The 19,835-nt window shown below is 31.7% G+C and overlaps 3 protein-coding genes across 10 annotated transcripts; 1 reads left to right on the top strand and 2 right to left on the bottom strand.

The window, feature by feature from the left end:
• Window positions 1-573: 573 nt before the first annotated feature.
• Window positions 574-7,858, bottom strand: LOC109504085 (uncharacterized). The gene is made up of 8 exons (XM_025300025.1): window positions 5,708-7,858; window positions 5,041-5,392; window positions 4,691-4,842; window positions 4,083-4,269; window positions 3,912-3,971; window positions 3,345-3,598; window positions 952-1,111; window positions 574-701 (listed from the first exon to the last, which is right to left on the bottom strand). The coding sequence occupies exons 1-8, from the start codon at window positions 5,714-5,716 to the stop codon at window positions 574-576; spliced, it is 1,302 nt and encodes a 433-aa protein (XP_025155810.1). The 5' UTR covers window positions 5,717-7,858.
• Window positions 7,859-13,697: 5,839 nt separating this feature from the next.
• Window positions 13,698-16,037, top strand: LOC112588846 (putative nuclease HARBI1). Of its 4 annotated transcripts, XM_025300023.1 has the most exons (6): window positions 13,698-13,996; window positions 14,427-14,650; window positions 14,736-14,993; window positions 15,140-15,355; window positions 15,507-15,675; window positions 15,824-16,029. In XM_025300023.1, exons 2-6 carry the CDS (start codon window positions 14,545-14,547, stop codon window positions 15,939-15,941), a joined length of 867 nt encoding a protein of 288 aa, XP_025155808.1. In that variant the 5' UTR covers window positions 13,698-13,996; window positions 14,427-14,544; the 3' UTR covers window positions 15,942-16,029. The 4 variants fall into 4 exon arrangements, with proteins under 4 accessions (XP_025155808.1, XP_025155806.1, XP_025155807.1 ...); XM_025300021.1 differs by having other exon boundaries at window positions 15,507-16,034; XM_025300022.1 differs by having other exon boundaries at window positions 14,601-14,650; window positions 15,507-16,033.
• Window positions 16,038-17,288: 1,251 nt separating this feature from the next.
• On the bottom strand, window positions 17,289-19,596 carry LOC112588850 (uncharacterized). 5 transcript variants are annotated; one of them, XR_003113085.1, is made up of 5 exons: window positions 19,300-19,593; window positions 18,291-18,992; window positions 17,568-17,682; window positions 17,423-17,486; window positions 17,289-17,355 (listed from the first exon to the last, which is right to left on the bottom strand). XR_003113085.1 is itself a non-coding variant. In XM_025300029.1 (4 exons), the coding sequence occupies exons 2-4, from the start codon at window positions 18,965-18,967 to the stop codon at window positions 17,481-17,483; spliced, it is 792 nt and encodes a 263-aa protein (XP_025155814.1). In that variant the 5' UTR covers window positions 18,968-18,992; window positions 19,300-19,596; the 3' UTR covers window positions 17,289-17,480. The 5 variants fall into 5 exon arrangements, 4 of the variants coding, with proteins under 4 accessions (XP_025155814.1, XP_025155813.1, XP_025155812.1 ...); XM_025300029.1 differs by having other exon boundaries at window positions 17,289-17,486; window positions 17,574-17,682; window positions 19,300-19,596; XM_025300028.1 differs by having other exon boundaries at window positions 17,289-17,486; window positions 19,338-19,596.
• Window positions 19,597-19,835: the final 239 nt, after the last annotated feature.

The following is a 19,835-nucleotide window of genomic DNA, read 5'->3' as shown; positions in this document are numbered from 1 at the left end:
ACATTGTTTGCGTTAAAACGTTACTTGCTTGTTAAGATATGGGCGTAGCCAGAATTTTTTTTCAGGCAGACCATACACAAGCCACCTCTTTCAATTTAAGCATTCAATGCAAAAAAATTATATAAATTTTATCACTTTATTGCCGGTAAAAAATAAAAAAAAAACTTCAGCGCCTTCGTATAAAAAAATAAATTTTTTTCTACGTTTAGGGGACCGTGATCTTCCTCTGCCTCCTCCTGGCAACGCCCATGCAAGATATTGCAAGATAAGAATTAATTAATTTCTTATTATTAAGTATACAGGCTGTGCGGTAACTCGCTTTAGAAACACGATGTACAGGTAGATTAGGTGAAACTGAAGAAAAAATTCCTATATCATTTTGCGAAGAACCACATAAAATATAGAATTATTAATTAATTGATCATTAGCTAATTTCTTTAATTAATAACACAATTTTACGTGGTTCTTCGCAAAATCATAGAGGAATTGTTTTTTCAGTTTCACTTAATCTATTTTTATATCGCGGTTTTTAGCGGAATTATCGGATACTCTGTATACTAATTACAGAGTAATTTATTGTTGCACTTTTTTGTTTCGATATCTCATTTTATCACCTGCATGTTGCAGCCAGTTTTTTACATGCTTGACAATCAATGCAATGGTACAGTCAGGTCCATTTCCTTTTGTACGATTGACAGTACCTGTGGATAGTATTTATATGTTTTTAGTACTAGTAGATATATCTGGTTGGAAAAATTCATATCTATTTATATAAACAAAAATAATAGTACTCTAAACATTATGACAAGTTATAGTCCTTACATATCACTAATGTTTAAAAGTATTTTTTGTATCTATATTTGAAAATGATATAAAAGAGAATTTAACATTTGGAAAAATTAAGAGACACATATATATATAGTTTATTTGTAATTGTTAAAATATACGTACTAACTATAATGTTTGCAAAAGTTGTATTTTCGATTGCGATAGTATTTTTTGCACCAGTCCAAGTCAACTTGTGTCCTACATCAAATGTTATGCAATATGTGAGTATATTGGAGATCATTTTTTGTGTAGAGTCACCACCAATACACTTTATTTTCTTTTCCTGCAAAGAATAATGTTAATATAGACGTTAATGTTCGTATACGTGACTTTTTTTCTTTTATTATTTATTATTATTCGTATTTCGATATTACTATATACATATGGCTAAATCTATGTGAGCAGATTTCGAGTGCAATCTAATATCATCAACAGTAGATCGCAAGTAAACAATAAATTTGATGCAAGATATATGAAATCCTGCTACCAAACTACTTTCACATATGCGACAATGTTTTCGATCGGGCATAAAATTATATATTGATGGATACGAAGAAAGTATTTGTACACATATGTATGAATATATAGAGTGTTTGTTTAGGGATCATATTCAATGGAGGCATAGAACTGACTAAGATAAACAAGAAAGTCAAATATCATGTAGTACAAATTATAAAAATAGCCGATTTATGCATGAACAAAAATTGGTTGTATTGGGTGAGTGCAAAAGTTCGTGCGGAGTTTCAATAGATGGAGTTATAAGCGTCGTAAAGTGTTGTCATTAATACTTCCATCTACATATTATATAACGTTGGAAAGGTGACGTCTTCAGCTGTTATTAAAAAAAAAGTCATTTGTTTTCATACAAACTGCTTCGTTAGGTTAGGTGCTTCGAGAAATATCACTTTAAAAATGAGTATCGATAAGGTGCATTTACGGCATGTTATACTTTACGAGTTTCGGAAGGGAATAAACGTTGCCGCAGCCGTAAAAAACATTCAGGATGTTTATCAGGATGAAGCACCAGCTAAACGAACTGTGGAAAAATAGTTTGCTAAATTTCGGCGCGGAGAATTTAACCTTGAAGACGAGCCACGCTCTGGTCGACCTTCTGACATTGATGACGATGTTTTGCGTACTTTAGTGCTCAATAATCCGCGAATTTCAACAGAAGAAGTTGCTACAGCACTAAACGTTGACCGATCAACCGCTTTTCGGTGTTTAAAAAAGATGGGATTCGATTTGAAGCTCGATATATGGGTGCCCCATTTGCTGACCGAGAAGAACAAAATCAAACGAATTTCTGCAGCCGTTTCTTTACTCGGGCGGCTCAATAACGAGTCGTTTTTGGATCGACTAGTGACAGGCGATGAGAAATGGGTCCTCTACAACAATGTTCAGCGCAAACGGACATGGAAACAATCAGGTGAGCATGGTGACGCAATGCTAAAGGCCAGTTTGCACCCGATGAAGGTGATGCTCTCTGTTTGGTGGGATTGCAAGGGCATAATCTATTTCGAGCTTCTCCCCGCTGGCGAAACGATTGATTCGGACAAGTACTGTCGCCAATTAACCAATCTGAATCGAGAAATAAAAGAGAAACGTCCGATTTTGTCAAATCGCAAGGGAGTCGTCTTTCATCACGACAACGCCAGACCACACGTTTCGAAAAAGACGCTGCGCAAACTGAAGAGCCTGAAATGGGATGTCTTAACGCATCCACTGTATTCTCCTGATATCGCACCATCTGACTATCACTTGTTCCGGTCATTGCAAAATTATTTAAATGGAAAAAACTTTGACTCTTTGGAGGCCTTAAAAAACGGCGTCTCTTCGTTCTTCGAATCTAAACCGCGCAGTTTTTATGATCGAGGCATCCGTATGCTGCCAGAACGTTGGGAAAAGATTATAGAAAACGATGGAGAATATATCATTGATTGAATAAAGATTTTTGTTTGCCTAATCACTGTGTGACTTTTACTCACAAACTCCGCACGAACTTTTGCACTCACCCAATAGAACTCACGTTCGGTCTCTGCAGCTCGCAGATCGAGTTAAATCATCTAACGATACTTACCGGCACGTGACAAGCAGAAGGGAAAATGTGCAGAAATAATCCTTTCTTCTTCTTGCCGCGCGCCGATAACTATTGCTAGACGACTTGATTCGATATGCGAGCTTCAGCGACCAAACGCACCTCTTACTACCGCTGCGATGCACGATTTTTATTTATGCATTACTCAGTAATTTTTATGATTTTTGCAAAAAGATATTTGACTTTTGTTTATCTTAATCAGCTCTATGCCTCCATTGAATATGATCCTTTAGTTAACAAATACTCTGTACACACACACACACACACACACACACACATACACACACACACAGACACACACACACATATATATATATATAATGTGCAATTCAATCAGTGATTCATTGACTGATATAAATACTTTCTTCATATCAGTCAATGAATCACTGATTGAATTGCACATTATTCAAAATATACTTACAAAACATTTACGAATTGCTTCATCATTTTTCAATGTTTCATTAAATTGTACGTATTCCTCGACGGATGTCATTGGAAATTCAGGCATTAAATCCATAGTTATTGCTTCATTTTCTTCATTTCTTTGGAAACTTTCTCTTAAAATAGCAACTATTTCTTTCAATTTTGTGTTATTTTTAGCTGCTTCGTGTTTTATCTCTGTTTTGAATTGTTGAAAGTCTTGATGTAAAGTACCTACTTTTTCATATAAAGAACCTGCAAGAAGAACTATTTATATTTCATCATTCATATTTTACTGTAAGCATCTTCAGAGACTAATTTTTTAATGTTATTAATAACTTTGTACACTACAATATACGATAAAAGTATTTTGGAAATATAATAATAACTATATTATATATGATGACAATACTAAAACAATACTAAAACAATACATTACTAAAATTTACAAATTTTTAGAAATGATTTACTATTTTCACTGTTTAGTATTCATTAGTATGATCAATCAATTAGTGTTCATCTATATGAAAGAAAGTATTCATCTATATGAAAGAAAAATGTATCTTACTTATAATTATATGTATATCCTCGTCTACATTCATTTCTGTAATTGGGAGAGCCTTCATCGCTAAATAAAATAATAGAAATAGGTTCACAAATTATTGAATTTACTTATTCAACTAACTTTATATAATATATGCCATGACAAAAAGTATACCGCTATATAATTTGTCATTACCAATTATCTCATTTTCCTTATTATCGATGTTCCGATCATAATCACGAGAATTAGTATCATCCGTCATCTCTTCATCATCTTGCTCATCCTCATGAAAAACTTGAATTGAAAATTGGTGTTCATTTAAAGGTGAAGGGACATTGCAATTAGATGGATTATTTTTGACGGATAAAATTTTATCTTCCTCCTGGAATTCAAAGTATATTAATATACAAATTGTATGTGTGTGTAAATCTAACATATACGTGTGTGTGTACAAATATATATTTATGTATGTATTTATAAATTAAATAACGATTTTTGTCCGAATTTATTCAACTCTCATCTATATTTACGTATAAATAAATAAAAATATAAAATACTATTAATTAAGTAATAATTATCCACGTATTGTAATAAATATATAAATGGTTTTATCAAATGCTACTATTTTGTTTCACTGAACAACATAGAAATGCGTGTGAAATGTCTATTTTGCAGCTATGTATTGATAGTTACGATTATTCCAATTATAAATTATTAAAAAATAATCGATGTCTGAATAAAAGCACGTCCTAATTAGCGCTATTTTTCTCTATATATTAATCATTAATATTTGTAGTACTCACCCGCTTCTGCACGTTATATTCCGAACTCACTGATCTAAAATGTAATGAATTTTTCTCAAGTTCAACATTTATAGATGTAGCTCCAATCCCTTCGTGTATTTTATAATTTAATGGGGGATGTTGATTTGATTTATATTTCTTGGAAATATTACCTATATTTTATAGAAAATTAATTTTTTCAACGATTTACGACTTATCTTTATAATTATATACTTATCTTTATAATTATATACTTATATATAGTATATAATTATATTAGTAAATTAGTTTTGTTACTCATTTTCAATTTGTTACTTTACGTTTTATCATATTATATTTTGTAATTTGCTGTAATAGAATTTGAAACTTACAATCATTCACGTAATTATTCGATTCATCATCATAAAATTTTTTTTTCGTTATCAAACGTTTCAGAGGCAATGTTTGGATTGGTTCATTTAAAGAAGCAAATTGAATATCATCCGAAGTGGATATATCAATACAAGATTTTTCTGCTTCCCGAGCTTTATCAAATATATTGTAAGGTCCTAAAATTTTATGAAAATGACTAATGTTCCAATCATTTCTAGGACTTATCTTCTTCTTTATTGTATTGGTAATATTTTTTTTAGACAATGGAAACGTAAATGTTTTTGCATTAAAGTTTACCCAAGAATCGGGAACGACTTGGCAGTATTCGTCCCAAAATACGACGTAATACATCTGTAACAATAAATACTGATTAAGTAATGATGAAGTATTTAAGAGAATAAATGAAAATAATTTCACTCATAATTATTATGATTTTCTATCCTAAAGCATCCAAATTATGGTTCAAACTTGTCATAATTTATTGTTAAAAAATATTTATATATATAAAACTTATTATTTATATAAATATCTGTCATAATTACAAATTGGATTAAACAATATTATTTGTATAATATAATATATTTATGTATGATATAATACAATTTATAAATTACTAGTTTTATTTATAAATTATTACAGTTGTTTTTATAAAAAATAACAACTCACTTCAATCATTAGTATGTAGAATAGGAATTATACAAAATGTATCTTTGTAAGGAAGTCGCATTGCTTTTGCGCTTATTTGACTTATTGGATACATTCCAATTTCAGACCATTCATTTCCGGCATAGATTTTCAAATTTCGCGAATCACATGGATATGAAGATATATTATCGAAATTTTTTAACTTTTTTCCAAGTATTACTGTTTCTCCATTCTTTTTTCCAATATATTCAATCATGAGAACATTTCTGTTATTCATATAACAATAAGAATCGGCTTCTTTGATGCAGGATAGTGTAAATTTTTCAAATATTATTTCTTTATGAGATTGTGTGCATCCAAACAATAATTCTTCGTTCTTGGCATTTTGAAGAATGGGATATGCTTCAGGTTTATACCCAATATTTCTTACAGTTTGACATTTTTCCATTAATCGTCTGTGCAATTGTTGTAACGGTTGTGCATTTTTTCGTAGCATTCGTTTCATTTCTTGAAAATAATTTTCGAATGGAAAAGCACTGAACATGTCCAGACACCCATGATTCTTAACATCAACAAGTAAATGAACCAAGTTATGTACATTGTATGTAACGTAGTTCTCAGAATATAACATTTTAAATGTTTGTACAAAATGTACTAATAATTCATGTGCATATTCGTTATTGTATTCGCAATCGGCAGGATTACAAAGAATATAAATTGCACAATGTAGAATAAAAATGTCTCAAATAATCATTTGGCAAATATGACCATAAAATTGATAGACTAGTATATAAGAGAAACAGTCTAAATTCTGTCGCTTTCCAGCGATCTAATTCATCTAAACCTCTTGGTTTCCTAGAAAATTCTCTAGGTATGTATGTTAACTGGTATGTATAATTAACTGCTTTAAATCTATAGATAATTGATCAATTTGAGAAGCACGCAGTTTAATGCCCTTTATTCCTCGGATCCACATATTTATAAGTCTTTTCATGATACCGAGACAAACAAGATGCATATAATCTAATGGGAACTGTGTTACCATTTTCAATCCAATGTTTTCAAAAGGTGAATTATCCACATGATGATCTTCATTATGTCGTAATAAAAATTTTGATCCGTAATGGAGCATTTTCATTAAGGAATAACATTCGATTGTTCCTCCATTCACCTTCCTCTTCACATTTATCGCATCCATAATATCCTGTATGACTTTTAATACATTTCATGAATGCTTTTGCCGGGGCGTCGCATATTATAGCATTTATTAAAACTTTGTATTTTTTTCCTCGATATTAGAATCCTTTATTTTGAATTTCACTATATTCTTCAATAAATTGATGAATAATCTCATTCGGTTTCTTCGGCTTACAATATCCGTGGAATACTCCAATGACAAAAGGTATTTCTCTATAATGAACGTGGACAATTTGCCCTAAAAGTGACCAAAATTGCGATTTAGAACTCTTTGCCAATGGTAGTCCGTCAATGCTTAAGTTGATTTTAATTTCATTTTCACAACGTTCATGGAGAGGTTTATTATATCGTAAATGATTCTTCAATGCTGTCTGCAATCCATGATAATAAAAAAGTACCAGAATGATTCTTAATTATTGATGTTGTTCTCGGAGTTCCCAATAAAGTTCTCGCATTACAAGGAAGCTTTTCATATCCATTGATTTTGAGACCTTGAAGCAATTTTGTTAGAGCCACATGAGTAATATTATACTCAAGACTCCATGTCCGAAGAAATTTGTATAATGCAAGTTCTTTCTGTACATTAAAACTCAAATCTTTATAACATTGATTATTGCATTCGGCAATCAATTCCATATCAGATTCTGAATAACTACAATTTGAATAAGAATCAATTCTTTGATTGCATTCTTCGACATCTCCATACATATATATATTATTATTATTCAAATAATTGTTACTATTCTCTTCAATAAGAATATTGTCATTAGACATTTCATGAGGAATCTCAATGTCTAAATTAATATTATATGTATCGCCTGTATCAATAGTATGTACTGCACAATCAATATTTTGTCGCCGACGCCATTGTTGAGACCGACTCAAATCGTTATATCTTTTTCTTTTCGGCATTATTAATTTTTTTATTATATGTCGTTTGAAACCTACATACAAATGATGAAAATTTCATGATATAAAGGCAAAATATTAAATAAATAATATGTAGTTCTTCCACATATAAAAATACGAAAATCGAATATCGAATATATGAAAAAGTGAAATTATTCCAAATATTTAATATTTACTATTATTATATTAATTATGCCAGAGTATGAAATATCTTTTAAACTATTATATTTTTTAATTTTATCTTTGAATGAATATCAATGATTTTATTACAAAGATATTTCGTGTAGATTAAAAAAGAAACATCATGTCCTATTTCTTCTTTGTAGTAGCGTCCAGATGAGTACTGCGTCCTGGAACAGCTTTATATCGACGTTTCAGAAACGTTGCAGTTTGCATCTTAAGAGCTGAGAGCTTTGATATTAATTATTCTCTCCTCTTCTTTCTTCAACACAAGGAAAGGGATACCTAAGCACACTCACGAAAGAGGAAAATTCAATATCAGGACTCTCAGCCTTGAAGATTCAAACTGCAATGTTAGCGAAACGTCGACATAAAACTGTTTCAGGACGCGGTACTCAACCGGAAACTATTACAATGAAGAAATTCACCGACCATGAAACCCTCAAATCTGAAACAATCAGTGCACATACTGACGTCAGATTGGCGACAGATCCACAGACATCTGTGTCCACAATCTGCTGTTAGACTGCCGGCAGAGTATGCTAACACAATCTATGACAGCTCTGACAGCAGCTTGATGGCAGAATGCAGATCTTGCTAACGTCTATTAGCAGGCTCTGCACGCAATATACCACGAATCTACCATAAAAACCTAATTAATACATACTGTGTGCAATCTATTGCCTTTGTGTTACAAATGCTGCTAAGAGATTGCTCGCACAGGTTTGGTTATTTGCTTATTATATTATTTCTAGTTTTCAATTTTTCAAAGAATCGTAATCATTACTTAAACCTACCTTATCGAGGAGTTTACCAGCAAGTAATTCATAAAATTAGATAATTTCTATGGCGATAATTGTGTGAAGACGGAGGACAACAACCAAGTACTACTGGTACAGTCCGAATATTGTGTCAATTCCGTTGTAAACCTAAACATAAAATGTGATTGATTAAAATCCTAATGTTCATTGAAGTACAAAATGTAGCACATTTATTACTAACATTAATTTTCCAGCAAAACATAAGGTTAGGATAGAGTAAATTATATTAAAATATTCTTAGTTATACAAATCGCACAGAAAATATTAAACATTGAATGGCAAAAGGATTTAAGTATAAAGACAGATACAATTGTAAATTTGAAGGATTTCGAGGATTACCTTTGATAAATATCGGATCCTTGAACCGCACGGTTTCTTTTCGGTAGGAAGTCACGAGGTCTGGGAGTCGATTGAAACAAGTGAATGACAAAAGTGAGTGAATTTACTAGAATTCACCACGTTTCAAGATACGCAATCGATCTGTTTTTGTTTACCTCCCAGATAGCACAATGTCTACAAAGATGTTTAAAGACTTCTAAAAGAAGTAGGACGTCTTTTAGACATCTTTTAGAAGTCTAAAAGACATGTTTGCGCACATTTTGCTATCTGGGCTGTTCTTTGTTGTTATTTGTCTGTTGTTTGTTGTTATGTTGCACGGATTATTTTATTGGCTACGAAGTATCTCAAGGGTTGCGTTCTGTAATTCACTGACAGCACTGAAATTCTATATACGTTACATGAACTACAGATTTTCAGTATTGGCCGTGAATTAGGGAATGCAGCCAAGATGAACTTCAGAATGTCTTAAATATAATTGAAGATTCACACGAGATCGGATGATACGATATATCCCATAGGAGAACAATTTCTTATAGAATACCGGCCTTAGGGCCGGTTGTTCCAAGTTTAAAATAATTAGTTAATTTGTCTATTTTTATTCCTTCCTTAAATTAGACAGACAAATTATGATTAAACTATTATTTAACTTACTAAGAAGTTGAAATCGGCTCTTAAAGATATCTTCTAAAAGATATCATTTAGATATCTATTACAAATATATTGAAGATATCTTTTAAGATATCTTTCAGATGTCTATAGATATCTTTTATAAATTCTACAAAGATATCTTCCACTACATCTATTTAGATATCTTATAGACAACTTGTAGATATCTTTTAGAAATATCTTAAAGAAATCTTTCATAAGATATCTTTTAGACATCTACAAGACCTCGTTGTTTTCTGGGAAGTAAGGAGAGAGAGCATGTGGAGAAAAAATATTTTTATTTCTGTAAGTAAATATTTATATGTAAATATGTAAATCGGTTTAAATTATTTCACGTTGTTCGTTGATCTTCCCTAAGGTCTCAGATAGCACAAATGTTTTAAACACATTTGACTTATATTAAAAGACATATTAAAAGCAAGAAGTCTCTCTTTTATACGCTTTTAGACGTATCTTATTGTAGATCGATGTTAAGAGTGAGTGTATGAATGCTTATGTGCAGTGATGCACATATATGGTGCAGATTGTTAGTGCATCAAATTTTTTTAACCATACCAGGTATATGGCAGAAAAGTACCTGACAGTCCGCAGTCTGCAAGTGGGACGGAAAAAATTTGATGCATAAAATTCATTGTAATTATTTTTCATTGAACTGTAAATAATTTCATTAAACTACATATATATATATATACCATTGTAACTAAAAAAATATATATATATATACCATTGTAACTAAAAAAATATATATGTATAATATGTTTATAAAACGAAAATTGTATATTGCTTATTTCAATAAAATTTGCGAACCTATTATACACACATACATCACAAAAAAATATATATATATTGAGTTGAATAATAATTAATTTCTTAGTTTTCAGGTACAATGGAATAACTATATGTTTATGTTATTATAATTTCATGAAATAATGTATGTGATATATTGAACTATTGGGTTCCTCACAAAGTGCTTGCGTTCATTAACATCATTGATTCATGTTAATTCTTTGTATAAAATTAAGTTTTGAAAATCACTGAAAAAACTGCAATGACTTTTTGAACAACCCCATATCATCTACCATCTCTCGCATACATTGCTTCATGAAATTATAACATACAAGTATTGTTTAATTTTACCAAAAAAATATAAAATCACTTCCCAGATAGCATCGAATCTTCAGAGAATGTTCTTAGAACGTTCTTAGGATGTATGAATGTCCTTAGAACGTTTTTAAAACGTCCGTTTAAGATTTGTGCTATATGGGTCATTACACATTTAATATATATACAGGGTGCACGATTTATCTGAAGACATTGAAATATCTCGAAAACTATGCATTGGATAAAAAAAATGGTTAATGAAAGTTGTTAGCCTCGAAGGGGGACTTCCAATGATACCAAACTCGACCTCCCACCCCACCCCCTGGGGGTGGGGGTTGGGGGCAACTTTGAAATCTTAAATGGAAACCCCCATTTTTTATTGCAGATACGGATTCTACGCCACAAAATACATAAATTTTGTCCGAAACTTTTTTTTTGATTCGTGATAGATGGCGCTGTAATCGCAAAAAATTATATTTTCCGCAATTCTCCAGAAATGATCATTGGATTGAGAAATAAAAAATACCTGTTCAATATTTTTAAAGAACATAATAAAAGTTATTCCCCCCCATCCTCCCAAGGTAGGGTGGGTGGTAACGTTCAAATCTCAAGGTGAGGGGTGACTCACATTAAAAAAGCACCCGAAGGGAACATAAAACTACTACGTCCTCGTCGTTGTTCCTGTGTAACGCTAAAAGTAGTTTCTCGGAAAAATTCAACGCTATCTATCACGAATGAAAAAAATTGTTTCAATAAAAATTTCACGTACAATCTAATTCTGCAATGAAAAATGTGGGTCCCTATTTGAGATTTGAACGTTATCACCCACCCTACCCCGAGAGGATGGGGAGGATTAACTTTTATTATGTTCTTTAAAAATATTGAACAGGTAATTTTTATTTCTCAATCCAATGATCATTTCTGGAGAATTGCGGAAAATATAATTTTTTGCGATTACAGCGCCATCTATCACGAATAAAAAAAAAGTTTCGGACAAAATTTACGTATTTTGTGGCGTAGAATCCGTATCTGCAATAAAAAATGGGAGTTTCCATTTAAGATTTCAAAGTTGCTCCCAACCCCCACCCCCAGGGGGTGGGATGGGAGGTCGAGTTTGGTATCATTGGATGTCCCCCTTCGAGACTAACAACTTTCATTAACCACTTTTTTTTATCCAATGCATAGTTCTCGAGATATTTCAATGTCTTCAGATAAATCGTGCACCCTGTATATATATATATATATATATATATATATTTATATGTAAGGCCTGTTCTTTTTCGCTGCACTGATGCAATAAGTTAGAATGAGAAATATATATTTGTTTCACTCTAACTTATTGCATCAGTGCAGCAGTGCAGCGAAAAAGAACAGGCCTTATATTTATTGGGTGAGTGCAAAAGTTCGTGCGGAGTTTGTGAGTAAAAGTCACACAGTGATTAGGCAAACAAAAATCTTTATTCAATCAATGATATATTCTCCATCGTTTTCTATAATCTTTTCCCAACGTTCTGACAGCATACGGATGCCTCGATCATAAAAACTGCGCGGTTTAGATTCGAAGAACGAAGAGACGCCGTTTTTTAAGGCCTCCAAAGAGTCAAAGTTTTTTCCATTTAAATAATTTTGCAATGACCGGAACAAGTGATAATCAGATGGTGCGATATCAGGAGAATACGGTGGATGCGTTAAGACATCCTATTTCAGGCTCTTCAGTTTGCGCAGCGTCTTTTTCGAAACGTGTGGTCTGGCGTTGTCGTGATGAAAGACGACTCCCTTGCGATTTGACAAAATCGGACGTTTCTCTTTTATTTCTCGATTCAGATTGGTTAATTGGCGACAGTACTTGTCCGAATCAATCGTTTCGCCAGCGGGGAGAAGCTCGAAATAGATTATGCCCTTGCAATCCCACCAAACAGAGAGCATCACCTTCATCAGGTGCAAACTGGCTTTTGGCATTGCGTCATCATGCTCACCTGATTGTTTCCATGTCTGTTTGCGCTGAACATTGTTGTAGAGGACCCATTTCTCATCGCCCGTCACTAGTCGATCCAAAAACGACTCGTTATTGAGCCGCCCGAGTAAAGAAACGGCTGCAGAAATTCGCTTGATTTTGTTCTTCTCGGTCAGCAAATGGGGCACCCATATATCGAGCTTCAAATCGAATCCCATCTTTTTTAAACGCCGAAAAGCGGTTGATCGGTCAACGTTTAGTGTTGTAGCAACTTCTTCTGTTGAAATTCGCGGATTATTGAGCACTAAAGTACGCAAAACATCGTCATCAATGTCAGAAGGTCGACCAGAGCGTGGCTCGTCTTCAAGGTTAAATTCTCCGCGCCGAAATTTAGCAAACCATTTTTCCACAGTTCGTTTAGCTGGTGCTTCATCCTGATAAACATCCTGAATGTTTTTTACGGCTGCGGCAACGTTTATTCCCTTCCGAAACTCGTAAAGCATAACATGCCGTAAATGCACCTTGTCGATACTCATTTTTAAAGTGATATTTCTCGAAGCAGTTTGTATGAAAACAAATGATTTTTTTTTTAATAACAGCTGAAGACGTCACTTTTCCAACGTTACATAATATGTAGATGGAAGTATTAATGACAACACTTTACAACGCTTATAACTCCATCTATTGAAACTCCGCACGAACTTTTGCACTCACCCAATATATATATGTGTACTGGATTTAAATGTAGCGCGTATCCCCACTCTGTATCACGTGACCCATTTTAGTTCCACCAGTTCCGGTACGTATCATGGTGGCGCTCCAAAGACCCTCGGTTTCTAAGAGGGGAGTTTGTACCCCCTGTGTACACCAGGGAGCATTTGGATCACGGATAAGATGGTGGTTGGAGCAGATGAGTTCATGTGCACCAATGCTCAGTGGCACGAACGGATTGGAGCAGTTTCTCCTCTTTTAAGATGCATGCAAACATGCAAATTAAACTCGCAGAACGGATCCATTGGAAGATTTTCTCATTGGCTTTAATATATTAATTATGAATGAAATTAATGAAAATCTTTTACCTTTAGCTGTAATTCGTGATTTATTTGTATGTGGAAGACAATGGGAACGACGATGAAATAGAGAGTGAGTATTGATGAAGATGTGACATCCTAACTTTATTTGCTATAACCTCTGAACATTATTAGTTTTAATTTGTCTTTTCGGTAATTATACAGAATATCCCCCTCACCTCCGATTTTGATGAAAAAATATTTAATCGACGCATTTTTTCAAGAGAAACAACTTTTCTATTTGAAAAAATCTCTGTCGGAATCTTATCTGTCGCCTCCGTGACAGATTTCCTAACCTAAATTGTCATCAACTTTAACAATTTATATCTCGCTCCACAAGACAGTGCGACGATTTTTTCAAATAGAAAAGTTGTTTCTCTTGCAAAAACGCGGCGATTAAATATTTTTTCGTCAAAATTGGAGGTGAGGGGGATATTCTGTATAATTACCGTCATTTCCTTAAATAGTTAGTGCATTTTTATTTGATTTTATATAATTTGTAGATATTGCTATTAATGCAGTTATTGAAATGGCTGAAGGTATCATTCAAAGAAGACGTAGAACATGCATAACTAATTATATTATTATACTATAACTAATTATATTGAACAAATAGTGCCAATGTATACCAATGAAGAATTTATTATGCATTATCGTTTAAAAAGAATACTTTTCAGAAGCATGGTGGACAGATTTAGTTATTGGGCACATTTTAGAAATCTAGGAGGTAAGTACTGTTTTTTAAATTAAAAATTTAATATCATAAGTTTTTCATTTTATTTTAAATAAAGTATAATTAATATTTTATATAGGACATGGAGGATTTGAAGTAGTTTCGGCTGAAAAACACATTCTTACTTTTCTATGGTTTGCTGGGCATCAAAGTGCAAGTTTCAGGGATGTTGCTGATAGATTTAATTTGTCTCTTAGTGCCCTTGAATCAGTGTTACAAAGAGTCACACAGTTTTTATATGATTTAAGAAATGAATTTATTCGGTATCCCACTGAGACAGAAAAGCAGAGAACACGGAGATACTATGTAGAAAATAAAAATTTTCCAGGAATAATTGGTAATAATGTAATTTTTTTCTGATGATGTACTTAATTTAAACTTACATTTTTGTAATTTAGTGTGGGTAATGATATAACTTAATTATTATTAATGTTATTATTAATGGTAATGATATAATTAATTAATATTTCTTTCCTGTTATAGGTTCTATTGATGGTTCACACATCCGTATAGACAAACCTTCTGAAGACCCAGTAGCCTATATCAATAGAAAACATTATTTTTGCATTCACATGCAGGGAACAGTTAATGAGCAGAACAAGTTCTTAGATGTGTTAATTGGATATCCTGGCTCAATGCATGATGCAAGAGTATTTGCAAATTCTAGTCTGGCTGAAGACTTACCAGCACTCTGTCACAGTATGAATACATAATAATCATAAACAATTATTGTATTATTGTTTTAGTCGAATATCTCTATTCTTGTTTAATTTAGTTAATATACATATACTTTATCGTAAATGTTTATTTAACTTTTGATGTTTATCTTAAGCAAATGTAATTTTTTTAGACGGAAACATAATTTTTGGAGACGCTGCATATCCATGCCTTCCTCAATTAATTACTCCATATCGGGATAATGGACATCTTACACAGGCCCAAAGAAACTTTAATCGTATACATAGTCAGTGCAGAATCTCTGTAGAATATACATTTGGAGTATTGAAACAACGTTTCAGGCAATTATATTTCCTTAAGCTGAGGAACATGCAGTTCATCGTTAAATTCATTTTCGCTTGTTGCGTCCTTCATAATATGGCTGACTTTAATGATATTCAATACATGGAAGAACCCGAGGACGATAATCATGCTGATGTAAATGCACAGGTGTTGTTACCCCATGTCCTGCCAGAAGATAGAGATGAAAATCCTGTTGATAAACGACGTGGTTGTGATCTCAGAGATGAACTATGCCGACAATTGTTCCAAAGACGATTCAACGTAGAGTAGAGATATATTAAGACAAATTTTAATGACTATATGATATATATATATATATAAAAGTTCAGCGTTAAATAAATAATATGTTTACATCTTACATCAATATCTATGTTTTCAGTCTTCATATGATAATTCTTTTTCTTAGGTATATTCTTTTTACCATTTTCTCTAATATCGCTATATTGTTTTTGCAAGATATTATTTTGCCTTTTTTGCGTTTTATTACACTTTTAACGTTCTGGAATTTTGTGTGCGCTTATTGTAAAAAAAAGCAATTGATTATTTTATTTTTATGTTTATATATATCATGTGCTCATACATATTTGTCTGGATATACCTTAAAAAGTGGCCATGAGAAGATGATTACTTCTTGTAATAAGTTCTACTTTTTTTAAGTATTCTATATGTATATATAGCAAAGTTAAAATACATATCTATATTTTATATTTATTTTATATGTTTGTATATGTATTTTAATTGAATTTTTTTACACAAAAACAATTTAACATAATGATCGTTATCTTAACAATCGTTATATTAAATTATTCATATTAGGAGAAGTTAAGAAAGATAATAAAATCTCTTAAATATTATATTAAAGTTTTATTTGTGATTATAGAATGTCTCTGAACAAAAAAATTCTTTTCAACAATACATATCAGTTATCCACACATCAATTTGTTTTAATATCATATATTTTATATCTCTAATAATTTTTTCACAAAAAATAAATACAATTAATGTATATAATGCACGTGTGTAATATTTCAATAAACTGACTAAAAATGACTGATGATTAAAAGAAATTGTAATAGTTCTTATCCTTTATCAGCAACTGATTTTTACGTTACATACTGAAAATAAATAATACTGCTTTATTATGTAAAAAAAACTCAATCGAGTAAACTTAACTTTGACTTCTTGAGAAGTTTAATACGAAGTCTTATCGTGCTATCCATTAAAATTAACAGAAAACGAATAAATAAAAATTTGAGAAATTAAATATTTATACTTCATCAAAAACTAAAAATATAACCAACATTGTTTTAAATATGGTCAAATAAAATATATGTTTATATCTAATAATTATTTCAATGTTTTCAGTCATGTAATAATAATTCTTTCTCTGTTGGATTTATCTTTTTGGCCAAATTTTCAAATACCATAAGTTGTTTTTGCAGAATGATATTTCGTTCTTTTTGCAATTCGTTAAATTTTTGAATTTTTTATCAGAAATTTTGTGCGTATTTCTTGTTTATCATCACTTTCTTTTTGTAACACGGCACAAATGGATTCTTTGACTGATTGCAAAGTAAGTGCCAATTTGCCATCTCGTACTTTTACTCTTGTATTTGTTAAAGAGGAGCAGCTGCTACCCGTCATTGATGATCTGCTGCTATTAGTCGATAATATCGGAACTGAAACATTGCTCCTTGTTGGTGACGAATTGTTTCTCGATGACAAGAGATTTAAATTGGTACCTACAGTTACGAGATTCGGTGAATGTAGTACAGAAGAAATCTGCTCTTGTTGCTCTTCATTCTCATTTCTATAATAGAAAACACTTTTAATTACTTATCTAAATGAAGACAAGAATTTAAAAATGTATTTTAGAGAGATCATTACTCACTCAGACAAATTTTGACAGACGTTTTGCAAAATTTCTTTTCGACATAATTCCATTACGGCTAGCCACAATAAGTGGCACTCCACTATGACTTTTTTCAAATATTTTTATCATTTCTCTATAAGGAAAAATATACAATCCATTAGTGATTAAATATATATACTTTAAATATTTCGAAAATAACAAAAAGAAAGCAAAAATATCAAAAAAGAGAGATGATTAAACTGCCCAAATAGACATAAAGATATCTTTTAGACTTCTAAAAGATATTTTGCTATGTCTCCAGATGTCTTGTATTTCTGAAAAAGATATTTTTTAGAGATTTAAAAGATACCTTATGCAACAAGTTAAGATATCTTTTACATATTTCGATGAAATGTAAAAAAACATCTTACACTTTAAGACGTGATATTTTAAAACGTTTACGAATTTTATTTTAGATATCAAAAAATATACTTAAGTTATTTGAAAGATATTTAAGGACATATTAAGATCTAGAAAACATTGAGATCTTAAAGATATGTAAAAGATATCTCATTATAGATATCTTCAAGATATTTCTAAAAGATATCTTTTAGATATTTTTTAAAAATATCTTTTCTTAGAAAATATTTAAAACATATCTTTTAGATATCTTCAAAACTTTCATGTTTTCTGAGTATCAATTGAAAGTATTCCATTTAAAATTATGACACATACCAGAAACAGAATGAACATAAAACTTACTCTTCATATGGAAGAGGTTTTGTGCCTTTTCCAGAGCTGTTTTTTCCAGTGGTCCGTTTAATATGTATATCCCATTTCTTCTTTAATAATTTAAATTTATTTTTCATATGATTTTTGGTAGCATTTATATAACCTTTCTTTTGGAACGACTCTGCTAATGCTTGAAACATAGCCTCCTTGCTTTGATATCTCCGTTTTTGAAACTTTTTCTCATGTTCTTCATATTCTGAGAAAAATAACATACTTTTATGACTCCAAATAAAATGGCTGTCACTGTTGAAAACACTGTTGAAAACAGAATCATTCTCTTTTTCATTATCTGTCATAAGTTCCTTTTTCATAACTGTGGAAGAATCTGAGTTTACAATCGAAAAATCCAATGAACTCATAATTGTATCTGTATGCTGCGTAGAGCTTGTTGCTGTAATGGAAGGACTTTCATGCAACTGAATACTGGAAGGACTCATCTTATTCATCAAAGGCACTGTGGTTAAGTATTGTGTTAAGTCCGTTGTGTGAGTTACGGCAGAAATATTTGGTGTTTGAGGCTTAACTAATTTAAATGACAATATTTTTGGCATGACTTTTATAGCTGAGTTCTTTGGAATCATAGATCCTGTTATTAAAGAATTAGCATTCGGGTGTGCTATCATAATTTTCTGATTAGATTCAGCCATTATGGATTGTTTGTCTTGCTGAAGACTATAACAAAAGAAATCATTAATATTAAATACAATAGTTGTGTAAGTGAACACTTCTTAACTGGTTAAAATAACTTTAAAACAAATAATGTTGGAATATATTAATCACAAATTACTGAATAATATGTCGTATGTAAAATATTACATTTTTGCTCACGTATTAATTCAAATAAAATATAAACATAAGTCACACAAATTGTTCTAAAATAAAATCACTTAACCTATTTTGAATTTACTGTTAGTTAATTAATTATAAAAATGCATATTTCAGCAGTCAACTAAAATCTTATGCAAGACATTTTAAATACCTGAATATTTAATACACGTTTTCTTAATTTAGTCGTACTTTTTTGCATTCTTCTTTGCAAAAGTAAACTAATGATTATGCATGCACTCATGACAAAACTGTTTCTGCCCAAACTGCACCACCTCCGAAGCTGGGGTAAATGAATCACACTCCTACTTCCTTGAGGAATGCTTGAGGATGCAATGCGACGCGAACGCTTGGTCGCCATATAGTTTCCGGTGACGCAAACGGATTGAAACACATTGGGACAAATAGGAGCATGTGGAGTGTGCGACGCGAACAAACCTTCGATTATTCTTATAAAAACCACCTATTGTAAACCCGGCCTAAGATCAAGTCACTAAAGCTTACTAAAGCCAGCGGCACACGGTGCTTGTTTTCGTGCTGGATTGCTTGCTGGATGAAAATATTGCGTTGTGATTGGTATATTTCCGAAGATGGATGGAAATGCACCAATCAGAACGCAGTATTTTCATCCAGCAAGCAATCCAGCACGAAAACAAGCACCGTGTGCCACTGGCTTAAGGCCGCGTTCCG

The sequence above is a fragment of the Harpegnathos saltator genome, unplaced genomic scaffold, assembly GCF_003227715.2.
Source record: "Harpegnathos saltator strain DR-91 unplaced genomic scaffold, Hsal_v8.6 scaffold314, whole genome shotgun sequence".
Classification (NCBI taxonomy): domain Eukaryota; kingdom Metazoa; phylum Arthropoda; class Insecta; order Hymenoptera; family Formicidae; genus Harpegnathos; species Harpegnathos saltator.
The sequence above is the reverse complement of the archived record's forward strand: the minus strand, read 5'-3'. Positions and strand labels throughout refer to the sequence as shown.